At 42.6% G+C, this 26,242-nt stretch overlaps 3 protein-coding genes across 7 annotated transcripts in view; 1 reads left to right on the forward strand and 2 right to left on the reverse strand.

Annotated features, from left to right (window-relative positions):
* Positions 1–2,082, reverse strand: part of FAM227B (family with sequence similarity 227 member B) — a 113,150-nt gene extending 111,068 nt beyond the window's left edge. The window contains exon 1 of the mRNA XM_082198939.1: positions 1,975–2,082. Within this exon, the coding sequence (XP_082055065.1) occupies positions 1,975–2,016 (42 nt within the window). The 5' untranslated portion in view covers positions 2,017–2,082. The remainder of the gene's footprint in view (positions 1–1,974) is intronic.
* On the forward strand, positions 2,069–15,231 carry DTWD1 (DTW domain containing 1; the record flags this gene model as incomplete). Of its 5 annotated transcripts, none has more annotated exons than XM_082198714.1 (5): positions 2,069–2,351; positions 8,422–8,729; positions 9,968–10,111; positions 12,670–12,940; positions 14,472–15,231. In XM_082198714.1, the coding sequence occupies 5 exons, from the start codon at positions 2,069–2,071 to the stop codon at positions 14,696–14,698; spliced, it is 1,233 nt and encodes a 410-aa protein (XP_082054840.1). In that variant the 3' UTR covers positions 14,699–15,231. The 5 variants fall into 5 exon arrangements, with proteins under 5 accessions (XP_082054840.1, XP_082054842.1, XP_082054844.1 ...); XM_082198716.1 differs by lacking the exon at positions 2,069–2,351 and adding an exon at positions 2,358–2,548; XM_082198718.1 differs by lacking the exon at positions 2,069–2,351 and adding an exon at positions 2,358–2,548 and having other exon boundaries at positions 8,476–8,729.
* Positions 15,232–21,022: 5,791 nt separating this feature from the next.
* LOC309518299 (NAD(P) transhydrogenase, mitochondrial-like) overlaps positions 21,023–26,242 on the reverse strand; it is an 81,347-nt gene continuing 76,127 nt past the window's right edge. Inside the window, exons 20-22 of the mRNA XM_082198372.1 lie at positions 25,137–25,255; positions 22,050–22,165; positions 21,023–21,242 (exon numbers count right to left, since the gene is read on the reverse strand). Coding sequence (XP_082054498.1) covers positions 21,090–21,242; positions 22,050–22,165; positions 25,137–25,255 — 388 coding nt within the window. The 3' untranslated portion in view covers positions 21,023–21,089. The remainder of the gene's footprint in view (positions 21,243–22,049; positions 22,166–25,136; positions 25,256–26,242) is intronic.

The following is a 26,242-nucleotide window of genomic DNA, read 5'->3' on the forward strand; positions in this document are numbered from 1 at the left end:
CTATTTATCTACTTGCCCCCGGGGGTGCTTTCGAACTGCTAGGTTGGCAGGCGCTGGGACCGAGCAGCGGGAGCGCACCCCGCCGCGGGGATTCGAACCGCCGACCTTTCGATCGGCAAGCCCTAGGCGCTGAGGCTTTAGCCCACAGCGCCACCCGCGTCCCGTGTGCGGCTCTGGCTCGCCAGAGCAGCGTTGTCACGCTGGCCACGTGACCCGGAAGTGTCTTCGGACAGCGCTGGCCCCCGGCCAATAGATGTGAGATGGGCGCACAAACCCCAGAGTCTGTCAAGACTGACCCGTTCGGGCAGGGGTACCTTTACCTTTACCTTTATTTCCCCCAGAAGCTATTGAGCTTTTTTTAGGGGTGCAGAACCTCAGCTAAGATTTTTTGAGTATTTATTGACTGAGGTTCTGCCCCCTCTCCCTGGTCACGTCCTTATTATTATGTCTGGAATGTAAATTAGTAAGATTTTGGAACGCAGAAATAAAGAAAATCATCAAACCATCAATTCTACCATGTGGGGGTATCTAAATTATATAATTCAGTATTTCAACAATTGTTATTAGTCAAGAGGTTTAAACTTTAAAGACTGTCTCAAGGCAAATCTTTAAAAATGTAGTATAAACACTGACAACAGGGAAACACTGGCCTGTGAGCGCTCCAGTTAGAGAACAGCTTTTATCAAAGGTATCATGGGCTTTGAAGACACTCGAACTCAGGACGCAAGGCAGAAATGTGCTAAGAGGAAGGCACGCTTGGCAAATCCACACCGTGATAAACTCCTGCCCAGAAACCAATGACCCCGCTGTGGAAGGACGTGGGGATCCAGAATTGGCCTCCACAGTCGCTTACTGACTCACTGTTAAAACCGTGTTTATGGAAGACAATCTTACTCGGCTACGAGTGATCGCAAAAGAAGAAATTGGTATTGTTATAAAAGGTAAAGGGACCCCTGACCATTAGGTCCAGTTATGGCCGACTTTGGGGTTGCAGCGCTCATCTTGCTTTACTGGCCGAGGGAGCCAGCATACAGCTTCTAGGTCATGTGGCCAGCATGACTAATCCGCTTCTGGCGAACCAGAGCAGCGCACATTAACACCGTTTACCTTCCCGCTGGAGCAGTACCTATTTATCTACTTGCACTTTGCCGTGCTTTCGAACTGCTAGGTTGGCAGGAGCAGGGACCGGGCAATGCGAGCTCATCCCATCGCGGGGATTCGAACTGCCGACCTTCTGATCGGCAAGCCCAAGGCTCTGTGGTTTAACCCACAGCGCCACCCGCGTCCCTTTTGGTATTGTTATAATGAGGCTATTATTGGATTGTAACTGAAAACTAATACAGTGGTGCCCCGCAAGACGAATGCCTCGCAAGACGAAAAACTCGCTAGACGAAAGAGTTTTCCGTTTTGGAGGTGCTTCGCAAAACGAATTTCCTATGGGCTTGCTTCGCAAGACGAAAATGTCTTACGAGTTCCTGCGGGTTTTTTTCCCTTCCCCCCTTTTTCTAAGCCGCTAATCAGCTGATCCGATAAGCCGCTAAAAGCCGCTAATAGCGCTAATCCGTCAATGGGCTTGCTTCGCAAGACGAAAAAACCACTAGACGAAGAGAATCACGTAACGGATTCTTTTTGTCTTGTGAGGCACCACTGTAATAATGATAATACAGTGGTACCTCGGGTTAAGAACTTAATTCGTTCTGGAGGTCTGTTCTTAACCTGAAACTGTTCTTAACCTGAAGCACCACTTTAGCTAATGGGGCCTCCCGCTGCCGCCGTAGCACAATTTCTGTTCTCATCCTGAAGCAAAATTCTTAACCTGAGGTACTATTTCCGGTTAATGGAGTCTGTAACCTGAAGCGTATATAACCCAAGGTACCACTGTAATAATAATTTTTGAGGATTTAGAGCATTTTGCCCCACCTCCTTGACTAGGCCCCTGGCCCAATCCTAAGCATGTTCCTTCACTATTCTCACTTTCAATGGACGCTTGGTCTTAAAGAAGTTAGATGTGCGCATTTACCCGGAGCAAGTGCCATGGAACAGAGGGAGAGGGGCTTTTTGAGTAAACATGCGCGCTGTTAAGCCTTTCAGGAGGCAACTTCAATTCAAAGGAAGGCTTATATTAACCCCCCGACCTTTGTGGCCGCCGTACTGCTCTCTGAGGCAGCCATGGAGCCCTTTGCGCACGGCCCCCTTTCCCCAGTCAGCGCCTCTTTCCGCCGCCCGTGGCGGAAGTCCGTTCTCGGCGTTGCTAAGGCGCCTTAGCAACCGTCCCCCGTCGCCCTCCGTCCTCCACCTCAAATCCTTCCGGCCTTCCCCGCCGGCCCCGGCACTTGAGTTCCGACCTCGAGGCAGAGGTATCTCGACAAATAGATATATATTTAGCTACGCAAAGATATATACACGCACGTTTCCGGGTGTGGGTGTTTGTGCGGCGGCTGCCGCAACGCGGAGGACAGACGCCGTTTTCTACGGTGCAGTGGCTGTGACTGACACCCCCCCCCAACCCTGAGGAGGCGGAGGGAAGAACCCCTAGGCTTTGCAAAAAGTAGGTTGGTTTCCCTTTTCTTCGGGAAAGGGGTGCTCGTTGTAAAGAGACCGAAGTGCTGCTCTCTATTTGTTTGGGGATCCGGGGGTGGGGGGTGGGAGGCCCCGAAGATCTCCCATTAAGGATCGGAAGGGAATGGAGGTTTTCCTTGTCCTCCCGAGGTGTTTCATCGGACCCTCTCCCAAGTTGCTTCTTTGCCCGATCCAGTGCATGGTTTAACAAAAGCGATAGTAATGCGTGAGATCGTGACAGTGGTTGTTTTGTATTCGCACCAGTTTACAACAGGAACGCACAGCAACAATCATCATAATAAAAACGCAGTGCGAGCGATCAGCTTAAGAGCTGATAAATTCCAAAGTGTAAACAAGATTTGATGGATGCAATAATGGAATGCTGAACGGTATAGTTTTTGTAATTATTATTATTATTATTATTATTATTATTATTATTATTATTATTTATACCCCACCCATCTGGCTGGGTTTCCCCAGCGTCTCTGGATGTTTCCCAACAGAATATTAAAAATATGATAAACAATGAAACATTAAAAAGTTCCCTAAACAGGGCTGCCTTCAGATGTCTTCTAAAAGTCAGGTAGTTGTTTATTTCCTTGACATCTGATGGGAGGGCACAACACAGGGCAGGCGCCAGTACTGAGAAGGCCCTCTGCCTGGTTTCCTGTAACCTCACTTCTTGTATGCAGGGATTTAGTATATGTAAAATGAACCATGGAAAGAGAAGAAGGGAAGTCACTGATGCCTTAAGGATGTAAAAGGAGTATTTTAAATTGTAAAACAGAAAACTGAATAAAATTATATACCAAAAAGAGAGAGAGCAGTGATGCAGAACATAGAATACATTCATTCGAAAGTTCTGATGGATCAAATATGGAACTTACGTTCAAACAAGCATGTGCTTACCCATTGTTTTCATTGAGGTTTGTTCTAAGGTAAGGATGCATAGGATTGCGGCCTTAAAATTGAAATGGTGCTTTTAGAGCAAGCAGGCCCCAGTAATTTTGGGGAAGAACAATGCACCTCTCCTGGGCTTGCAGGTTTACAGTTTGATTTTAGAGTGTTGATCACCCTGTAGGATTTACCCTCAGGAAATGCACGTAGGCCTTAGTTCTTAATAAAGTTAAGCAAAGATGTGTTTTGGAGCTGAAAGCAATTTGGGCACAGGTTTTCAGACAACTTGACCTTGGGCATCTAGTCGATGTGATGCCTAAACTTTGTTATGAGGCAAAATGAAAACCTGGCGTCTCCTCAAGTGCAAGAATATTTGCTTACTCTCCAGTCACTTAAGGCTGTGTTTATAACAACAGAGCACACATTGAATAATTCAGTGTTCCCCAACCTTGGGCCTCCAGCTGTTTTTGGACTACAATTCCCATCATCCTTGACCACTGGTCTTGCTAGCGAGGGATGATGGGAGTTATAGTCCAAAAACAGCTGGAGGCCCAAGGTTGGGGAACACTGGAATAGATCAACCTTTCTCAACTTCAGGTCCTCATCTGTTGTTAGACTACAACTCCCATCATTCCTGGCTAGCAGAACCAGTGATCAGGGATGATTTGAGTAGGCAACAAGATACAATGAAGATAAGGACTGGGTCACTGGGGGAAATAAGAGTTCTCCAACTGCTTTGATCTCCTTGGGTTGCAAACAATACCCAGTTATTGTACCACTCCAGTGAATTACCAGTGTGGTTCCTGAACATGTGGAAGTCATTTCTTCCCCTTCCCGCATTTTCTCAAAATGTTGTAGAATGATCCTCAGTTGTGCTTTCCTGGTTGCTGAACTGCTTGATCTTAGAAAGCAGCAAGTACTTCCAGCATCTGTGAGAAAGACGTGATCTTATATTTCCTGTGTGTGGTATTAGTGCAATCCACAAACTGGGCTGGTGTTGAATTGGGGGAGGGAGACTTAGAAGTGGAATCTGTCATTTTAAATACAGTGGTGCCTCGCAAGACGAAAAGAATCCGTTCTGTGATTCTCTTCGTCTAGCGGTTTTTTCGTCTTGCGAAGCAAACCCATTGACGGATTAGCGGATTAGCGCTATTAGCGGCTTTTAGCGGCTTATCAGCTGATCGGATCAGCTGATAAGCGGCTTAGCGGCTTAGAAAAAGGGGGGGAAGGGGGAAAAAACCGCAGGAACTCGCAAGACATTGTCGTCTTGCGAAGCAAGCCCATAGGAGATTTGTTTTGCGAAGCACCTCCAAAACGGAAAACACTTTCGTCTAGCGAGTTTTCCGTCTTGCGAGGCATTCGTCTTGCAGGGCACCACTGTATCAGCTAAGAAATCTTGGTAATGGTTATGGGCCTGCATACACACTGCACCTTTAAAACACATTTGAAGTGCATCTCCCTACCCCCCCCCCAAAAAAAGAATTCTGGGCAATGTATTTACCTCTTTTATTGTTACAATTCCCAGCAACCTGTTGACAAACTACAGTGCCAAGAATTATTTGAGGGGAGAAATGTGCTTTAAAGGTATACAGTGGTACCTTGGGTTACATACGCTTCAGGTTACAGACTCCGCTAACCCAGAAATAGTACCTCGGGTTAAGAACTTTGCTTCAGGATGAGAACAGAGATCGTCCTCTGGCGGCAGCAGGAGGCCCCATTAGCTAAAGTGGTGCTTCAGGTTAAGAACAGTTTCAGGTTAAGAACGGACCTCCGGAACGAATTAAGTACTTAACCTGAGGTACCACTGTAGTGTGTATCCAGTCCAAGTAACAGTGATCCAACTTGGCTTTAAGGTTCTTGGCCAGAAATTTGCGACTGTGATCAGCAGTTGGAATGAAGCATTCATTAATACAAGATGTGCCTGAGTTCCACTGACAAAATGTGAAAGATGTAATTTATTTGCTCAACTTTGCAGGTACAGTGATACCTTGGTTCTCAAACTTCATCCGTTCCGGAAGTCCATTCCAAAACCAAAGCATCCTTTCTCATAGAAAGTAATGCAAAACGGATTAATCTGTTTCAGACTTTTAAAAACAACCCCTAAAACAGCAATTTAACATAAATTATCTAACGAGACCATTGATGCATAAAATGAAAGCAATAATCAATGTACTGTACTATAAAATAAGACAGTATTGTAGATGATAAAAACTACAATTAATTTTTTTTTCTTACCTGCACTGATAATAGTCATTGTTTGGATGGGGGGCTTTTATCCATTCCCGCAGTCACACAATCAATCAATCAGTAGCTGAACTGGGTTCCACACAGTCACAAAAACAAATGAACCGAAAAAGCCTCAAAAACAAAAAAACGCAAAATAAATAACAAAAACAAAAAGCGCCAAACTTAATCCGTTCTGGAAGTCTGTTTGACTTCCGATATGTTCGAAAATCAAGGTGCAGCTTGTGATTGGTGCAGGCGCCCTGGAAACAATATTCGACAGCTGCATTGGACATTCAGCTTCCAAAAAACATTTGAAAACCGGAACTCTTGTGAGTTTTCGGAGTTTGGGAACCAAGGCGTTTGAGTACCAAGGTGTTTGAGAACCAAGGCACCACTGTACTTTTCCATGAGATCACAGAGGTGTTGCCTTTCCTGTTGTCAGCAGTATCCACTATGGATATATATGGATATATATGGCTAATGGAGTACATTAGAATCTGGGTGGCTTGTTGCAAAAATCCAAAAAGGTTCCTGTACCTTCAGAAGTTAGGTGGTGTATTTTGCATCTGACCACCCTAGGTACAATACCTTGTGCCAGAACCTCTGTGCTCTGAGTGAAGAAAGAACTAGCTTGAACACAACTGAGATGGTTCATGGGAAGAAACCTGCACGGTCCTAGTTTCATACGCCTGTGCGCATATCCCCCTCCCTCCATGTAACGTGTGGCATAGGTGCTGCATATGTTAACTTGTCTCAAGCAATGTAAATTCAGAGTGACAACTTTGCAGGTACATTTTCAGGAGACTGTGGAAGTTTTTGCCTTTCCTTTGTTAGCAGCGTTCACCCGTATGGTCTCAATGACAGCCCTTTGGGGCTTCCGATTTAAACACCAATCTGCCATGAGACATTATAGTAAAGCGTATCCATTTGTAGGCTGGGAATGCATAACAAATTAAAATAACTTCCTGCTCACTCGCTGAGGAATCTGCGTGGTTAGAAGGTTTTAGTCCAAACCTGAGATGCTTTCTTCACTCACTTCGCGAGCTTTCCAGAGTAAACGGACTCAATTTTTCCCCCATTCAGGAGAAGAAAGCACTAAAACTGCAAATTGGAAGTGAGGTTTGTTACATGAAAACAACAAAAACAAATTTAGTACTGTTGCTGTGTTCTTCCACCAAGAAAAGTGACGGTTCCAAGTTTTGTGAAGCTGGAAAGTTATCGCTTTCTTTAAAAAGTACCACTACATAAACAGCCATTACAAATGTTAACTCCAGACGGTTGGCAAAATATATAAACTAGCAATGTTCCGTGGACAATGTTTACAGAGAAAATGTTATAATTGCTTTGTTTTTGCATTTGTAGGGCTACTTGACTTTTCCAAAGGTTTGGGTTGTGGTACATGCGTTTACCTGGAGCTAAGCTACCCCACTGAACTCAGTGGGTCTTATTTCTGAGTAAACATATATAAGATTGCACTGTTATAGGCAAATAATCTGCTTATCTGTAATTTTGTCTCGGCCATTCAAGATAAGCACTTTAATGTATTCATATTTATGCATATGTGTCTCTTTACCTAGTTACCTAATTTTTTTAAAGTGTTTGCCCACCACCTGGCCTGCTAAGGCCCTTAAGTGACTTAGAACATAATAATACAGTAACATAAGGAGCCCAGCAAAATACATTTACAAATATAGCTAATTTGGTTTTTTTAAAAAAACACATTGTCATATCAGTGTAGGAAACTACTGTGTTGTACTCATCAATTAGGCCCTAGAATTAAAACCCTAGAGAAGCAGATGCTTAAACTGTCAAGGCTTAAGCAGGAGATAATTCTCACAATCTGCCTATGAGAGATGTGGGACAAAAGGTAGGTCCTGCTTTCCATTGGATTACCTTTTGGCCAAATGTGGGGAAGAAGAACTGTAGCTCACTGTCAAAATAAAAAAAATCCTTCCAGTAGCACCTTAAAGACCAACTAAGTTAGTTCTTGGTATGAGCTTTCGTGTGCATGCACACTTCTTCAGATACACTGTGTGCACAGAAGTGTGCATGCACACGAAAGCTCATACCAAGAACTAACTTAGTTGGTCTTTAAGGTGCTACTGGAAGGAATTTTTTTATTTTGACTATGGCAGACCAACACGGCTACCTATCTGTAACTGTAGCTCACTGGTAAGAGTGTTTGCTTTAAATGCAGACAGTCTCTAGGTAGGGCTGGGGAGAGACTCTGCCAATCATTGCAGACAGTACTGAGCTATGGTCCAGTGGCCTGACTGTATCAGGCAGCTTCCAATATTCCTCCTAAGCCACTGCCATGCATTGAATTAGGTGTTTTGCACACTCCTCTGCAAACCAACCTAAATGCAGGCTAGTGGTGTCACATCAGAAGCTGAATCTGTCTTTTTGGCAGGCTCAGTCAGCACTAAACAAATGTACTAAATTAAATACATGTTTTCCCCCCCAAAGATACGTGTATGTGAAACTTGCAGTAATTGGGAAGACATTAAGACTGCAATCTTGTACCCAGTCCTCAGAAGATATGTTCCACCATAAAGTGTTTCAAAAAAGAAGATCTTCAAAAGCGCCCCTAGTATTTTGTTTTTGTTTTTTTTTAAATCAAAATAGCCATTGACTTAAGTTGATCTAAAATTGTAAAAGTTTTGCTGTGACTGTCAAAATGTTTCTGTGGAAATTGGCCCTTGTTGAAAGCCGTTGTGATTTTTATTCTCCCTGTAACAGGTCCAAGGATATTACTTGAAAGTAAGATGTCTTTCAATTCACCTGTGATTTCAGAAGAAGACCAAAAGAGCCACCAGGGAATAAAAAGAAATTTTGAAGGCCTGAATAGTTCAGATTCACAGACTACGTCGATGTTGCAGGAAACACCACTTGAAAACCTGCATCTAGCGCCTCAGACTGTTCTTGAAAGAGCCCCAAAACAAGGGAGATCAAAATGTCCCAGATGTAATAGTTCAAGGATGTTCTATTGTTACACATGCTATGTTCCAGTTGACACTGTTCCCACTGGAGAAATTCCTGTTGTGAAGGTTAGTGCAAGATATATCTTATTTTTGATCTAATTTGTCAATTTTAGCAAGTTTTGGTCACAGTGAATCATTCTAATAAACGAACAGGGGAAGAATGAAGCGAGACTCATGTTTTTGCAATATAGTTTTAAAAACAAGCTGCGGCAACCCAAAACTCTGTTTTTCTTCAGAGCTTGCTACAGGCTTGCCAAACTCTAGTGGTAGAAGAAGAAGAGGGGGCCCTGATTCCAGATGAAATCCCTGGTACTGCAAATCAGTTGCTATTCAAGGTCCTTTTTAATAGGAAAGATGTCTTTCTGAGACCTTGGAGATGACTTCCAGTTAGCGTAGGTTGGGTAAAAGGCAGTAACATCTTTCATTCAAAATAAAAAAATTCCTTCCAGTAGCACCTTAAAGACCAACTAAGTTAGTTCTTGGTATGAGCTTTCGTGTGCATGCACACTTCTTCAGATACACTGAAACAGAAGTTGCCAGATCCTTCTATATAGTGAGAAGGTGGGGAGGGGTATTACTCAGAAGGGTGGTGGGAATGGGAGATTGGCAGATAGCTGAGATGAGCCTGTTGACGACTCTTAACGACTGCAATAGGTCTTCCAGGAAAAGACAAGGGGTGAGAAGGTGAAAAATGGCTTAGTCATGTATAATGAGATAAGAATCCAATGTCTTTGTTCAGACCAGGTCTCTCCATGGTTTTAAGTTTGGTAATGAGTTGCAATTCAGCAGCTTCTCTTTCCAGTCTATTTCTGAAATTCCTTTGTAGTAAAACAGCTACTTTGAGATCTTGTATAGAATGTCCTGGGAGATTGAAGTGTTCTCCTACTGGTTTCTCTGTTTTGTGATTCTTGATGTCAGATTTATGTCCGTTTATTAACTTAGTTGGTCTTTAAGGTGCTACTGGAAGGAATTTTTTTATTTTGACTATGGCAGACCAACACGGCTACCTATCTGTAACTGGAATCTTTCATTCAGTCAGTCTGCAGCCTGCTGCTTTGACCCATAGGGCTCAGAAACAATTTGTTTTGGTGGAAGTTGTCTGGTCATTGTGCGTTCCCACTGCTTTAAGCAGATCTGCTGAGGAAAGCAGTGACTTTTAATAGGCACTGATGCAAAGTGTGTGTATCTTGTGCACTGCTGCCTGTACCCAAATGCAAAATGTTCAGCCAGTTACTTATTTTTCTTATGAAATGGAATGGGGAGTGCCTTTTCTCCAATGTATGTACTTGTGCTCTTGGTTGCAGCTCCCATTGAAAATTGACATCATTAAGCATCCCAATGAAACGGATGGCAAAAGCACAGCTGTACATGCCAAGCTCCTGGCGCCCGAAGAAGTTACCATTTACACATATCCTTGTATTCCAGACTATGAAGGAATGAGACACGAAGTAAGGAGTTGTCTAGAAGTAGCATGGGGGAGATACTTGCTCTTTTCCCTCCTCTTTCCTACTTGTTGATGTCTATGAAATCCACAATGCTGCTAGTGTTCCAAATCTCCACAAAGAGAATATCAGGGCTCACCTGGGGTTCAGAATCCCTTCTGCACATAGAAAAGGGGAAAAATAAGTGGCTTGTTTGCTCCCCCACGCTCCACTTCTCTAGATTATACACCGCAATTGCCCAGTTACCATATTTTATATTGCATTTGCCGCTTGTATTGGGTTCCTCCTGATTTGACAGGCAAGAAATTATACCTTTTGCTTTTCTAAGACCTGATGTGCGCAATATCTACTCTGGAGATACTTTACCTACAGAGGGAAGGATATGTATGTACCTACGTAGGTCTACACCAGGGATGATTAACCTGTGGCTCTCCAGATTTACTTATTAAAATATTTATATACTGCTATGTAATTATATATAGGTAAAGGGACCCCTGACCATTAGGTCCAGTCGTGGCCGACTCTGGGGTTGCGGCGCTCATCTCGCTTTATTGACCGAGGGAGCCGGCATACAGCTTCCGGGTCATGTGGCCAGCATGACTAAGCTGCTTCTGGCAAACCAGAGCAGCGCGCGGAAATGCCGTTTACCTTCCCGCTGGAGCAGTACCTATTTATCTACTTTCACTTTGTGCTTTCGAACTGCAAGGTTGGCAGGAGCAGGGACCGAGCAATGGGAGCTCACCCCGTCGCGGGGATTCGAACCGCCGACCTTCAGATCAGCAAGTCGTAGGCTCTGGTTTAACCCACAACGCCACCCGCGTCCCACTATGTAATTATATATATAAAGCTAAAAACAGAAAGCTAAAAACAGACATCAGTGAGAGCCATGCTTGCACAGAGTTTGAGAGTCATGTGGAGAAAGATGGTTCTTAGGAGACTTGGCATGGTTGGGGTACGGGGTAGAAGGAAGCATTGGTGGAGGACCAAACTAAGCAGGCCAGGGGTGTTGCCCTAAATGCCCTAGTCCGTTTGAACAACTTGGAGTCTCCCCGGACGAGGTTCCTGATAGGGACTTGCCCCAGCTAGCTAGATTATAATTAGACAGGAACTGGATCTAAATCTCTTCCCCACAACAAGGAGGGAGAATGTGAGCTCTTAGCTGATGAGAGGGAGCAGGAAGGCAATTCCTCCACACAAGGCCTTTTTCCTCAAGAGAATTTTTCTGTGATGAGTTGGAAGGCTTGCAAAATTCTTAATACTTCCCTTGGTGGGGGGATAGAATAGAATACCGCACGGGGACTTCTGACGTGTTCTGAGGCAGCCTGGGAGTCATTTGGACTCACAGCTGTCCATGGAGGCACAGGTCAATTCTGTGTCCAGGGCAGCTGTCTACCAGCTCCATCTGGTACGCAGGCTAAGACCCTACCTACCTGCATACTGTCTCACCAGAGTGGTGCATGCTCTGGTTATCTCCCACTTGGACTACTGCAATGTGCTCTACATGAGGCTACCTTTGAAGGTGACCCGGAAACTGCAATTAATCCAGAATGCGGCAGCTAGACTGGTGACTGGGAGCGGCCGCCGGGACCACATAACACCGGTCCTGAGAGATCTGCATTGGCTCCCAGTACGTTTCCGAGCTCAATTCAAAGTGTTGGTGCTGACCTTTAAAGCCCTAAACAGCCTCGGTCCTGTATACCTGAAGGAGCATTTCCACCCCCATTATTCAAATAGTCCTTGAATTTCCTCCAGTCCTCTTGAAACTCCTCTTCTTTCTGGTCGCGGATTCTTCCAGTAAGGTCAGCTAGCTCCGAAAAGCCCATCATCTTCATCTGCCAATCTTCCACTGTTGGTAGTTCTTGTGTTTTCCAATTTTTAGCAAGTAATATTTGGGCGGCTGTTGTGGCATACAAAAATAATTTAACATCTTTCTTGGACAATTCTAAACCTGTTATTTCAAGAAGAAAGGCCTCTGGTTTCTTAATAAATGTATATTTCAACATTTTTTTCAGTTCATTATAAATCTTCTCCCAGAAGTCTTTCACCTTGGGACAAGTCCACCACATATGGAAAAAAGTACCTTCTTTTTCTTTACATTTCCAACAAAGGTTATCGCTATTGTGATAAATCTTTGACAGGAGTCAAGTACCATCTATACATCATCTACATAGTATTTTCCTTTAACATCGTACATGCAGTGAACTTAACCCCTTTCCTCCATAGCCTCTCTCAGTCCTTTCCTCCATAGCCTCTCCCAGTCCTCCATCACTATATTATGTCCCACATCTCTTGTCCAATCAATCATAACCGATTTAACTTGTTCATCCTTTGTACGCCACTCCAGAGTCTGTTCTGCATTCTAGCCATTCTTTCCTGCATGTTTTATGAGAGGGAGGGTCATGTTACAGCCCTGTTACTTGCTCTTTTGTTGGTTCCAGTTGACATTAGTGTTTATGAAGATGCTGTGCTGAGAGGTAGTTCTGGGTTTTTTTAGTAGCTGTGGTACCTTGCACGTATCCCTCCCATCCCAAATAACTCCAACATTGTGTCTGTTTTTCTTCCAGATTGCACTTATCTTTCCTGGGCCTAATTCAGTTTCAATAAATGACATTCCCCTCTGTTTGCAAAACAAATCTAAGAAGAAGGTTGGCTGTGAGGAGGACGAGGACTCGTCAGCAGAACCAGTCCTCAAATGTGCGAAAACAGAGTCGGGCAGTGAAAGCGACTTGGGCGAACACCAGTTTCACAGCAGAAATGCTCCGCTGAAGAGAATTGTGTTTATTGATAGCACTTGGAATCAAACGAACAAAATAATCACAGATGAGCGGCTCCAAGGTATGCTAACACCAAATTCTAAAGCCCAGTGCTGCAGATTAATAAAAGTGCAAACTGAAGGGATGTGCTTGACACATCAGTCTCATTACTGCTATGCATGAACAAATTGAACAATCCATACAGATGAAGCAATGGATCTCCATAGCTATATATGGGCATGGTTCTAGTCGCAATTGAATGCCTTGTGGTCCAACACCAGGTACAGTCCCTTGCATCCAGCCCCTATGTGCACTGGTTTCCTGATTAGAGAAATGAAATTGTTATATTTATTTATATCCTGCCCTTTTCCTGTACCGGGACTCAAGGCAGCTTCCACAAATCAAAACAACACAGATAAAACACAAAAGGATAAAAGATTAATGTTAAAAAGTAATTAAACTCTAGTAGAATTTTTAAAATAGAAGAAAAAAATTATTGAAATATGGGTAATAAAAATAGAACAGCACTATTAAAACCCTTTCCTTAAAAAACAGTCAGCTCTCAAAGGCTGGTTGGAATTAATGATCATCATCAGAAGGCAGAGGGTCTTCTCAGTAGTGGTACCTGCCCTGTGGAATGCCCTCCCATCAGATTTAAAGGAAATAAACAACTCTCTGACTTTTAGAAGACATCTGAAGGCAGCCCTGTTTAGGGAAGTTTTTAATGTTTGGTGTTTTGTTGCTTTTAAAAATTATTATTAATATTGGAAGCTGCCCAGAGTGGCTGGGGAAACCCATGCAGATGGACATGGTTTAAACAAATTATTATTAATAATAATCAATAATTGATCTTATTATTATTTGTGCCCCACCCATCTGATTGGGTTGCCCCAGCTACTCTGGGCAGTTTCCAACCTATATACAAACATAATAAAGCATTAAACACTAAAAAGCTTCTACTTGCTAGTGCAGGCATGGCCAAACTCAGCCCTCCAGCTGTTTTGAGACTATAATTCCCATCATCCCTGACCACTGGTCCTGTTAGCTAGGAATGATGGGAGTTGTAGTCCCAAAACATCTGGAGGGCTGAGTTTGCCTGTGCTAGTGGAAAAGCAACTAGAAGGGAGCCTGTCTAACTTTTCTAGAAAGGGGGTTTCAAAGTCTGTGAACAGCCACCAGCCAGGTCCTCTCCGTGTTCCCACCCACCATGCCTGTGAGGGTGGTGGGACCAAAGATCTTAAAAGCCTGGGCAGATTCCTTCAGATAACCTTGGCCATAACCAACACTTGAGATTGTGCCCGGAAACAAACCAGTAGCCATTGTAGCTGCTGTAACAATGGAGTCGCATGCTTCCTATAACCAGAGCTCCCCTCTGCCTGAGAGCATCTGGCAGCGATTCTCAACCTGTAGGTCCCCAGATGTTGTTGGACTACAAATCCCATCATCCCTGAGCTCTGGCCTTGCTAGCTAGGGATGATGGGTGTTGTAGTCCAACAACATCTGGGGACCCACAGGTTGAAAACCTCTGTATCAGTCTGTTACCAGTAGCTGATTTGAGACATATGTACAATTTAGCGCATACATGTTCCGTTTCGTTACCTCTCTTAATGCAGGATTGCTGCAAATTGAACTGAAGTCGCGGAAAACCTGCTTTTGGCGTCATCAGAAAGGAAAGCCAGAGACGTACCTGTCTACCATCGAAGCAATTTATTATTTCCTAGTCGACTATCATAAGGAATTCTTGAAAGAAAAATATGAAGGACAGTATGACAACCTCCTTTTCTTCTTCTCATTTATGTACAAATTGATAAAAAATGCCAAGTCAGCAGGAAAAGACTAAGGCAATATATTGTTCATGTGAATAACAAAAACCAACCCCCTAAAATATTCCTTATGATCCATTGTACTTTGTGCTTTTAAACTTATTAGTAACAAGTGAATTAAATAAATTGCACAGTTGGCTAGAGGGTTTTTTTGTTTGTTTGTAAGAATGCAAAATGTTCCTGTCCTTTTTAGTTCAATCCTAAATCCAAACCCATGGCTTATCATCTGAGGCAAATCTCTCTTATGGTTCCCAAGAGACTCCAAATGGTCTGGGGACTTTACTGCCCTTGCCACATTTGAACATATTTTTTTATAAGCACCAATTTGGATGTTTGGAGGGTTTATATCAACTTACATATTTTAGAGAGCAGTACTGATGGCTGTTATGTTTTCAGTGCGAACTGACAGCGTATATTGCTTTGTTGGGGGGATTTTCTGTCTCTTTTATCTTCCCCCACTTCTTTGCTAAATTTGACACTTAAAAAAAAGCTGGACTGTTATGGGAGTGTTGCCTGAAATAAAACTGAGCCCGTTGCTTCTAAATAGAAATGTTTTCAGACTGTAATAAGCAGGGAAGATGCCAACATAGAGTCTCTTTTCTTAAACATAGTAAAACTTAGTTCAGCTGTTTCACTCTATAGGAATGCGCACTTCACCGTCAGGGATGACTTAATCCCGGTGATGTAACTGTTTACTAAAAAATGATTGGAACAATATTTCAGTAGACCAAAAAAAAATAAAAAATAAAAAATCCAGGCTAATGTATTCAGCAGGATGCCAATGGTAAACATGTTTGGTTCTAAATTAAGCTGTAAAATTGCTTTGGTAATATTATAATAGCAGGTTTACTATAATGACTACTTCTATGTCCATTTCAGGTTGACAGCTTTGGTACTGCCAAGCAAAAGTTTCCTGCTGGATTCTGAAATAAATTTACCAGGAGAAACATACATTTGCAGAGAAAGGTGCATTTCCTTCCAACTAAAGTTGGAAGGCTTGCAAAGGAATTAAGGGTCCTCTGCCCACAGCTGAGCCCTGCACTTTACATTGCAAATGAAGCATATTATTAGACAGTCGTACCTTGGTTCTCAAACGCCTTGGTACTTGTATGTTTTGGCTCCCGAACGCCACAAACCCAGAAGTAAGTGTTTCGGTTTGCAAACGTTTTTCGGAAGCCGAACGTCCGACACAGCTTTCGCTTGACTTTAGGAAGCTCCTGCAGCCAATCGGAAGCCACACCTTGGTTTTTGAACCATTCTGGGAGTTGAACGGATTCCCGGAACAGATTCAGTCCAAGGTACCAAGGTACCACTGTACTGTGTGTAAGCTGTAGAGCCCACATTGGGGGAAGCAGCAGAAGGACAGACATTAACTCCTTTAAATGGTTTTCCCTCACTCCCCAACAAACAGTGCATTAAAACTGAAGTACATGTGTTACAAGTGCTTCCTAACCTCTACCCAAAGCCCCTGTTTATTAAGAAGCTTGCAGGCTTGATACACAACACATTTCGTACAGGAGATGTTACTATTGGCCTAACAATCTGTTTAAAGGTGATGTGCCAAATTCACAGTTACCAAAGGACCAGCTGAGTTCTCCTCCTCTTTGGAACAACTCATTTAATACAAGTACCAGTTGTGATTTAAAGGCACACACCCTTAACCATATTAACAGCTAGTTACTTAACTCGTTTCAGTAAATATCATTAATCAAATGCTGCAGGGATACAAAAAAATCTGATTTTTCACAAAAAGCAAAATACATGATTCCAGAAGCAATTCCAGTGGGTTTGTTCCTGAGGAGTGGTGATGTTTAGAAGTATGCCTAAGTTTCATTCAGTGACAGTGCCTAGAATTATTTCCTTTGCCCTGTATCTTTTTCTTAAGGTCCACAATGAGGTACAGAAACCATAGGCAGGTGGGGAGAGAAACAGAGCAAAGTTTCTAAATTACTATAGTGAAATAAATGAAGTCATTGAACATTGGATTTTGATTTAACTTACACGTTAATTTCTTCTTTTGATTATTTACTCACTCGTAGCTGAGTAAGATTGACCATATTAGATACTTTCTGGGTTCCTCCTCTTTCAAGAATATAGCTAGGGGAAACTAGAATTGTGCTACTGATCTTCCAAGGAAATAGGTTGGCCCTGGGCAAAATTTTCCCCTCCTTTCCACTGAAACTATTTTGGTCGTATTGATCCATCTAGCACAGTAAAGTTTCCTTCAACTGCCAGCTGCTCTCCAAGATCAGAAGTCAGCTGAGATCCTTTTAACTGGAAGTGCCAGGGATTCATCCTGGCACCTTTGACATGCAAATCAGGCGATGTACCACTGAACTACAGGCCCTTGCCCATTGCTTGTCATGCTTGCATTTTATGATGGGGTGGAGAACCTGGGGCCCTCCCAGTGTTGTTGGACTCCAACTTCCATTATCCTTGAACCTCTTCTTCTCTGGTGATCATTTGTAGCCGAGTAAGATTGTCTTCCATAAACACGGTCTTAACAGTGAGTCCATAAGTGACTATGGAGGCCAATTCTGGATCCACATGTTCTTCCACAGTGGGGACATAGGTTTCCAGGTGGTAGTTGACCATGGTGAGGGTTTGCCAAGCGTATCTTTCTCTTAGCTCATTTCTCCCTTTTGTCCTGAGTTCAAGCATCTTCAAAGTCCATGACACCTTTGGTAAAGGCTGTTCTCCAGCTGGAGCACTCACAGGTCAGTGTTTCCCAGTTGTCGATGTTTACACTACATTTTTTTAAGATTTGCCTTAAGAGATCTTTAAACCTCTTTTGTTGACCACCAGCATTATGCTTTCTATTTTGAAGTTCAGAATAGAATAGTTGCTTTGGAAGACTGTACAAAGCACCTTACTTCTAGTTCTTGCTGTGATCTACCATGCACTGATAGGGCTTGCACTAGAGCCTTGTCATTCTGAACAGGGATAGAATTTCTATGGTATCGGTGTTTGGTAAAAGGAACTGTGTTGAAATGTGTTGTTGAAATAGCACGTAAGGAGAGTCCTGCTAGATTAGACTGAAGGCCTATCAATGCCAGAGTCCTTTGGCCAAGTCATGTGGCTTGCTAGATGGTTTGGGGAAGTTTATACACAGTGCCTGGGCTGGGCTCTTCTCCATTTGCCATCAGATGTCAGTTGTCTCTAAAATGACATTTCATTTTGGTATCTTAACTGATAGTTGTTCTCCCTGATCAATTAAAACCACGTAACCTAAGTGACCCTCCTCACAGCAATTTATGGTAGTTAGCCTATGAAATCAAGAATCACAAAACAGAGAAACCAGTAGGAGAACACTTCAGTCTCCCAGGACATTCTATACAAGATCTCAAAGTAGCTGTTTTACTACAAAGGACTTTCAGAAATAGACTGGAAAGAGAAGCTGCTGAATTGCAACTCATTACCAAACTTAAAACCATGGAGAGACCTGGTCTGAACAGAGACATTGGATTCTTATCTCATTATACATGACTTAGCCATTTCTCACCTTCTCACCCCTTGCCTTTTCCTGTAAGACCTATTACAGTCGTTAAGAGTCGTCAACAGGCTCATCTCAGCTATCTGCCAATCTCCCATTCCCACCACCCTTCTGAGTAATACCCCTCCCCACCTTCTCACTATATAGAAGGATCTGGCAACTTCTGTTTCAGTGTATCTGAAGAAGTGTGCATGCACACGAAAGCTTATACCAAGAACTAACTTAGTTGGTCTTTAAGGTGCTACTGGAAGGAATTTTTTTATTATGAAATTAATTGTGCGTGGTGCGAAGAAGTACTTCTATTTAAGGATAACAACAGGAAGATTTAAAGAAGGAACTATTGGAAACTCAAGGCAGTAGAAACATAAGATGATTAGAGCCCCACTGAATGGGAAGCCCCAACAAAAATTTATAATTTGGCAGAATATTTGGACTATATGATATGTATTTGTATAATTTGGAGTACTTAATGTGATTTGATTGGATATATGTGATTTGATTGGATATATATATATGAGAAGTACTTCTATTTATCCTATATCTATCGCCAATCAGTTTTGTAGGGAGAGCCCAAAATTCAGGTGTTTGGGGAGGGCAGAGTAGGAAGGTAGTTTATTTCCCCAGTATGGGCAAAATCTAACATTCGTTTCATTTGCACACACAAAAATGTAGAGCTGACCAGCTGGGGTTAACATATTCATCTAATGGTGATATAGCAGAATACAGGCTCAGGGTACGTAGAATAACCCCTATTTAGACATGTAGTCTGCAGTCCAGTATATAGTGAAGAATTGTCCTTAAGGCTCACTGGATGGTAGCCATGTTGCTAAAACCACTAACAACATTATATACAAAACTGTGTCATGTTTTTACAGCAAGAAATATCTTCAACAGTCATCTCTCTAATAAATTGCAACAGCAAATGCTTTCACCATCCATGTGTTGTTTTTTTTATTGCTGTCAAGAAAAGGGCATATTGGCTTTGCGCAATGATTAATACTGTTTCCAGTGAATGACTTTTGATTGTCTCTCTGACATTTTCATCTCTCTGTGTGTTGTTAAACAAGGACTCCTTTGAACTTTCCCCAGGAAAGTCTCTAAAGCAGCTTTGTGGAAGATTACTGGGCTATAATGGAAAGGGAAAGGAATCCGCCCACTGGAAACGCACATCAAAGCAACCCCCTGACCCAATGTATTCTCAACAATCAGTCAGAAGAGGCGAAACATAATTCGTTTTCTTCCAAATCACGTTTCTTTGAAAACATTTTTAGTGTAAAAGTAGAGACAGATAAAACCTTATATAAACAAGTGTCGGTTTACTTTTAGAGCGTGTTACAATTCAGTTTACTCCTCTGTGACTCTGTGAGTCAAAGATCCTCTAGTGGACACTTAAAAGTGCTTCTCTGCAAAAAAGAGAGAGTTCTAACAATTTTCTCCACCAGCTGCAACCTCTTGCATTGCAACTGATGCTACTTTAGAGACTTTCCCTGACTTAAGCAGCTGTGGTTTTTTTCTTTTCTTTTTTAAAAATGAGGCTAATGAGAAGGGGAGGGGTCATTGGAACAAACACAGAAGGCATGATTTCCAATATATGAGATGTCCATTTCATCATAGCCAGTCACTTGGAGGAGCAGTTGGTGGGTGGCAAAGCAAGCCATCACTCCCTTGAAATGGGCTGCTGCTACAAGGCCTAGAGCCTATCCACCACTGCTTCTCTACCCTGTCCTTGGTCTGGCAGCTGATGGCACTTCTCCATACCATAGCTGTCAACATTCAGATTTGAAAATAAGGGATCAGCAGCCTCACCTGTCCCGGGGACAGTCTACGGGATATCTAACAATCCAGGATAGCAGTGGGAAGCAGTGGGAAACGGCACTGGAATTTCCCGCAAAAAAGAGGGAAGGTTGACAGCTATGCTCCAGACCCAAATTGGCCCATCCCTTTCACCATCCTCTGTGCCATAACTACAATTGGAAAGTTTGAGAAATAAGCTGCAAAAGATGTCATTTGAATTTTTAATTACAGAGATTTACATTTCCAACCACAAAGGCACAGAAGCCAGAAAAATAAAGGTAAAAGGTAAAGGACCCCTGGACGGTTAAGTCCAGTCAAAGGCGACTATGGGGTTGTGGCAATCATCTCGCTTTCAGGCTGAGGAAGTCAGCGTTTGTCCACACACAGCTTTCCAGGTCATGTGGCCAGCATGACGAAACCGCTTCTGGCGCAAAAGAACACCGTGATGGAAGCCAGAGCACATGGAGACACCGTTTACCTTCCCGTCGCAGCGGGACCTATTTATATACTTGCACTGGTGTGCTTACGAACTACTAGGTTGGCAGGAGCTGGGAGCTCACCCCGTCACATGCGCTCTGGCACTCGTCATGGTGTTCCGTTGCACCAGAAGTGGCTTAGTCCATCTGGCCACATGACGTGGAAAGCTGTGGGCAAATGCCGGCTCCCTTGACCTGAAAGCAAGATGAGTGCTGCAACCTTATAGTCGCCTTTGACTGGTCTTAACCGCCCAGGGGTCCTTTACCTTTACAGAACCCACAAATTACTAACATGATCCAATGCCTCAGGTTCTTCTAGCTGTCTTTTGGACACAGCTGTATATATAAAAAAGTCTCCACCCACCACCAAACTTATTTCCTAAACAATACCAAATTATGGACACAATCCAGTCAACGTTGCCCTCATTTTAGTTCCCTTGATTTCAAAATGCTCAACTTTCTGTGCTGTCTTATTCCTGATATTTGTAAGCTGCTCCAGGAGCTCTTCTGTGGTTGAAGAGCAAGGTACAAATAATGTATTAAACAAGTTACAATGAATAAACTCAACCAATGAAATTAATGGTACTAAACAAGGTTTATTGTTGGGTGGCTGGTGCCCTATGTTTTTACACAAAACACGGAATACTAATGGGTAGAAATAGATTCCCTAATTTTGGCTTGTAAAGCATCGCAGGTTTTCTTGGCATCACCAAGCAGCATTGAGGTATTGGGCTTGTAAAAAATGGGGTTGTCAACTGCAGCATACCCAACTCCCAGGGTGCGCTTCATGACAATGACCTGGTGGAGAAACAAAATGGCGGCATGAATAGAGAGATACTCAAGCAATCATAGTGTACCTACTCTGAAACCATATTATTATCATTTCTTAAATTTCTATACTGCCCTTCATCCGAAGATCACAGGATTGTTCACAATACAAAAACACAAAAATACATACCATAATAAACAAAAACAATACCACCGCCCCAATTTAAAAGGCCATGGATTGTTTAATTATTATATGGTTGAAATCATCAATTCTACGTGGCCCAACTCCATAAAAGTGAGTATTCAAGCACTTAAAGAGACCTTGGAATATTATCGCATACAGCTGTGAATCGAAGTGCCTTAAAGCTTTAGACATGGAAATGTTAAGGAAGATAACTTTGGTAGGGCTGCCAAACGTCTATACAATTCCAAAGGCAGAAATGATGTCTGGGGGGAACCAAGTCAATTGAAAAATTGTGTTTTTGGGGGTTTTCCTCAAAAAAGATCAACAACTTTCAGGGTGTTCTGGTTTTTACTCTTTGAAATATGGCAACCCTAAACTGTAGTGGAAACCTTTCCATTTTTAACTGGGCATAAGTACCTGTAACTAAGCGAAGTAGACAGAAGAGCCAATTAGGTACACATGCCATAATACAGTCTTATGGATCCTCTTCCTTTGTTAAAGGCATGTTCTTCACGACATAAGACTAGCCCTGTCAGAACAGGCCAAGGATCCATCAAGAATGAGGAACCTGTGCCCAGTTCTCATGGGTTGAGATGCAAAGGGAATTCTGTTGGAGGCTATCACAAAAGAGCCAATCCCTTGCCATTACTTACCTGCTTAGATTTCCAGACCTCCAATACAGGCATACCAGCTATAATTGAATTCGGATCTTCTTGTGCTGCAGAGTTCACGGTGTCGTTGGCACCGATTACCAAAGTCAGATCTGTGTCTGAGAGGCAGAAGAAAACTCATCAGCACTTCAGAAACTTGAAAAGCTACTGTCTTTTGTCAGGACTTTCAAACTCGCTGGCAGACAACTGCTTAATTCCCTTGGGATGCGGAGACAGATAAAACATCTAAGCATATAAATCTTATAAACATATAAATCCAGAGGCCAGAGAGAAAAGAAAACCTGATAAAGAAATTGAACAGAAACAATGAGAAAGGAACAGAGAGGTTTTGTCTTTCTTAGTTCAGGACTTGTACATAGGAAGGGAGACATTCAACCAAACATCTGAAGGAAAACTCCCTCAAGCCAACTAGGGCACATGCCACCATATCTAAATGTGCACTATGAGGCCACCTGAGACTCAAGCAATAACAACAGAAGCACTTCCAATCTGCATATCCACTCCTTCAGTGGGAGTGTAACCCCATCAAAAGCAGGAAATCTTTCATGCACCTGCCACACTAACACTGCCTCAGTTTTATCTGGATTGAGCTTCAGTTTATTGCCTCCTATCCAGTCCATCACTGAGGCAAGACAATGGTCCAGCACTTCCACTGCCACACTTGCCACACCTGCAGATGAAATAAATAAAAAAATTGTCCAGTGGCACCTTAAGAAACCAACTAAGTTTGTTCTGGGTATAAGAAGTGTGCATGCACACAAAAGCTTATACCCAGAACAAACTTAGTTGGTCTCTAAGGTGCTACTGGACATTTTTTAAAAATTTTATTTCGACTGTGTCAGACCAACACAGCTACCTACCTGAATCTAGAACACTTGCATATGTAAAGGAGAAGTAGAGCTGTGCATCATCAGCTGTAACAGAAAACTTAGGCACTCCATGCTGATGCTCAATCGCACATGAGTCTTATGCATGTTATTTCTCTTCCTCAAACAAACAGGAAGAAATTGACACAATTTGTCCCTTCTGCTGAGTGCCTGGGTCATGCATTACACCATCTGTATGATGCAGGAGGGATAGTAGTCTCTACCGCACTGGCCTAGCCAAGTCCCTTCACTGAAGGACCAACAGTGAACTCTGATTGACAGCTAAAAATTATTACAAAGGAAAACTCGTGACTTAATGCCATGCCCTCTTCCAAAGAAGCAACGGGCAATTTTCTCAATTAGCTGAACCCAACAACGGAGTTAAGAAGTGTGAGATTCAATATTCACAACTCGATTCCAAAGGTTACTTTTCATAAATAATCATGATGCTGGTGGCCCAGATGGTTTACCTAGATCAATTTGCAATATGAAAGTAGCAGCCTTTTTAATGAAATAGGAAGGGTAAGATTAATTTATATAATTTAAATTATAATTTATGAGCATCTGGATTTTGGTGGGGGGACACTTTCATTTCAAAGCACAGATTTTTAAGATGGAGGCTTGAGATTACTTCCGAGCTCCTTTTTGAAATTCCTTTTTCCGTTCTCTTTTTGGCTGCCTTCTGATTCCCACAAGCATTCTGCTTCTTTCATTGCTTAAAGAGATTTTACGCAGGAGACTTGCTGGAGCACCAGCTTGACAGCTGTAAGCTGCTGATTCATAGAGGCATTGTTAGCTCGATCATTTAATTCTTGTCCAGCAGCATCACGCTATAAAACTTGACCTCCCCAATGAAACATCAAAAGGCTCTTGCATCTCTCAGCTCATTCTAGAAGAGAAAGTCTGAGGAAGCAGACCACCTCTGAAGTCAGCTGAGAAAGTACGCTACACAAGCAGAACCGCTTTCCAGAATAGCCCTCTGCAAATCTGATGCTCGCAATATGATGGCCCAAAGCCACTGAGAGAGGTTTGAACAAATAGTAGTACACCTAGGGTGTAGGCTTCAGGTGTGTAAAAAGGTAAAGGGACCCCTGACCAGCTGGTGCAGATTGCTATGGGGCTCATGTTATGAAAATGATGTATAGATGGTACTTAACCCCTGTTAAATTGGCGAAGATCTACCACAATTGTGATAATTTGTGTTGGAAATGTAAAGAAAAAGAAGGTACTTTCTATCATATGTGGTGGACTTGCTCCAAGGTTAAAGACTTCTGGGGGAAAAATTATAATGAATTAAAAAAAATGATGAAATATACTTTTATGAAGAAACCAGAGGCCTTACTCCTTGGAATAACAGGTTCTGAACTGCCCCAAAAAGATGTTAAAGTATTTTTGTATGCCACAACTGCTGCATGGATTTTACTAGCCAAAAAATGGAAAACACAAGAACTACCAAAGGTAGAAGAATGGCAGATGAAGATGATGGAGTTTATGGAGCTGGCTGATCTCACCGGGAGAATCCACGACCAGAAAGAAGAGGAATACCAAGAAGACTGGAAGAAATTTAAAGACTATTTGAATAAATATTGTAATATTAAAGATATGTAATCACTTGAAAGAATCAATTAGGCCTAGGATTAAATTGGAATTAAATAAAGAAATAAGAAAATGTACGATAAGAAAAGTTAGGAAATATGATTATGACTGTGATATTGTTTTATGAAATAATGATATTGGAAACTGCTATATATAATTACTAAGAAACTCAGATGGAAGAGATTTGAGGAAGTCAAGTAATATGTTTATGAAGATGGATTTTGAGTAATTAATTAAGTTTCAGTTTATGTGGTGATTTGATGTATTTTATGTTCTTTTTTCTTTTCCCTTTTTTCGTTTAATTCTTTTTTCTTTATTATTGTTGGCTTTTTCTTCTGTTATGTTTATGTATGGAAAATAATAAATATTATTATTTTTTTAAAAAAGATTGCTATGAGGCTCAGCTAAAGTTGATACCTGGAGAGCTTCTATGGGAGAGGTCAGAGGAGGATAGGAGACAAGGGAAAATAGCACTTGAGACAGCATTATTATTCTTTGGCCTAATTGCAAAAGCACACAACACAACTAACTTTCTCAGCATGGTTTAAATAAAAGATAAACTGTTATTTATTTATTTCTCTCTCCTCTCTCCACCCTCGTTCTTTACCTGGGAAATCTTCATTTATCTCGTCCATTTCCAGCACAACGTCATAAGGGACACCGGCTTCTGCCAACAGAACGTTCAGCTGCCCTGGCATACGGCCTGCCACCGGATGGATGCCAAACCTGGAACCAAAGAGAGAAAAGGAATGGCCACATTGCGTCCAAGACATGCTGAACTAATAAAAAGAAACTGATAAATGTTAGCAATGCTACGCAGGCGGCAGCAGGCCAGCTCCAGGCTTGCCTACCTCCTGATTGAACCACTAAGGAGAGAGTGATGGGTAGCAAAGGCAGCCAGCATTCGTGAAAGGCAATTTCAATGGGTGAGCACCGTTCTCAGCTTGAAACAGATGGTCGGAACCTATTGTGAGAAGTGCAATAGCAGGGACTATTCAGCGAGAGTCTTAAGGGGTTAGGTCTGTTATTGGTCTGAATGACAGCAAACTCCAATTGGCTGGAGGCTGTAGTTAGTTGGGAGTTAAGTGTCAGTACGAAAGTGTCAGCTGAGTTTTCACAATTGCAAGTGTAGGAGGGAAAAGTACTTCTTAATCAGTTTTTACCCTACATACCCTATGAAAGAAAAAAGTTCTTTTTTTATTTATCCTCATTTTATGTGCTGCTTTTATTCAGCTCACGTTGAGTAAATTAGGATCAGTTTCTTTTCTCTCTGGACTCTGGTCTGATCCTTTTCAGTCACTCTGCTAATATCTGTGAGGTACGCTAGGCCAGGGGTCTGCAACCTGCGGCTCTGGAGCCGCATGTGGCTCTTTTACATCTTTGCTGCGGCTCCGGGGCGGATACTAGCGAGGGGAGGAGGCGCATTGTGCGCCCCAACACTCCTCACTGTGGCGGGCGCTGTACTGGCTGTGACGTCGCATGGGGGCGGTGCGTGCGTTAGTCACGCACCGTCCCGATGTCACCTTCCCGCCCGCTGTCAGATCGTGGCTCCGGGGATATATTTGTTTTAAATGTCGCAATGGTTTTGCAGCTCCCAGTTGTTGTTTTTTCTTCGGAAACGGGTCCAAGTGGCTCTTTTTGTCTTAAAGGTTGCAGACCCCTGCGCTAGGCCAAGAGAGTATAATTGGTCCCTGGTCCTGAATGGGGTAACTG

This window comes from Podarcis vaucheri (assembly GCF_965113315.1).
Source record: "Podarcis vaucheri genome assembly, chromosome: 14".
NCBI lineage: Eukaryota > Metazoa > Chordata > Lepidosauria > Squamata > Lacertidae > Podarcis > Podarcis vaucheri.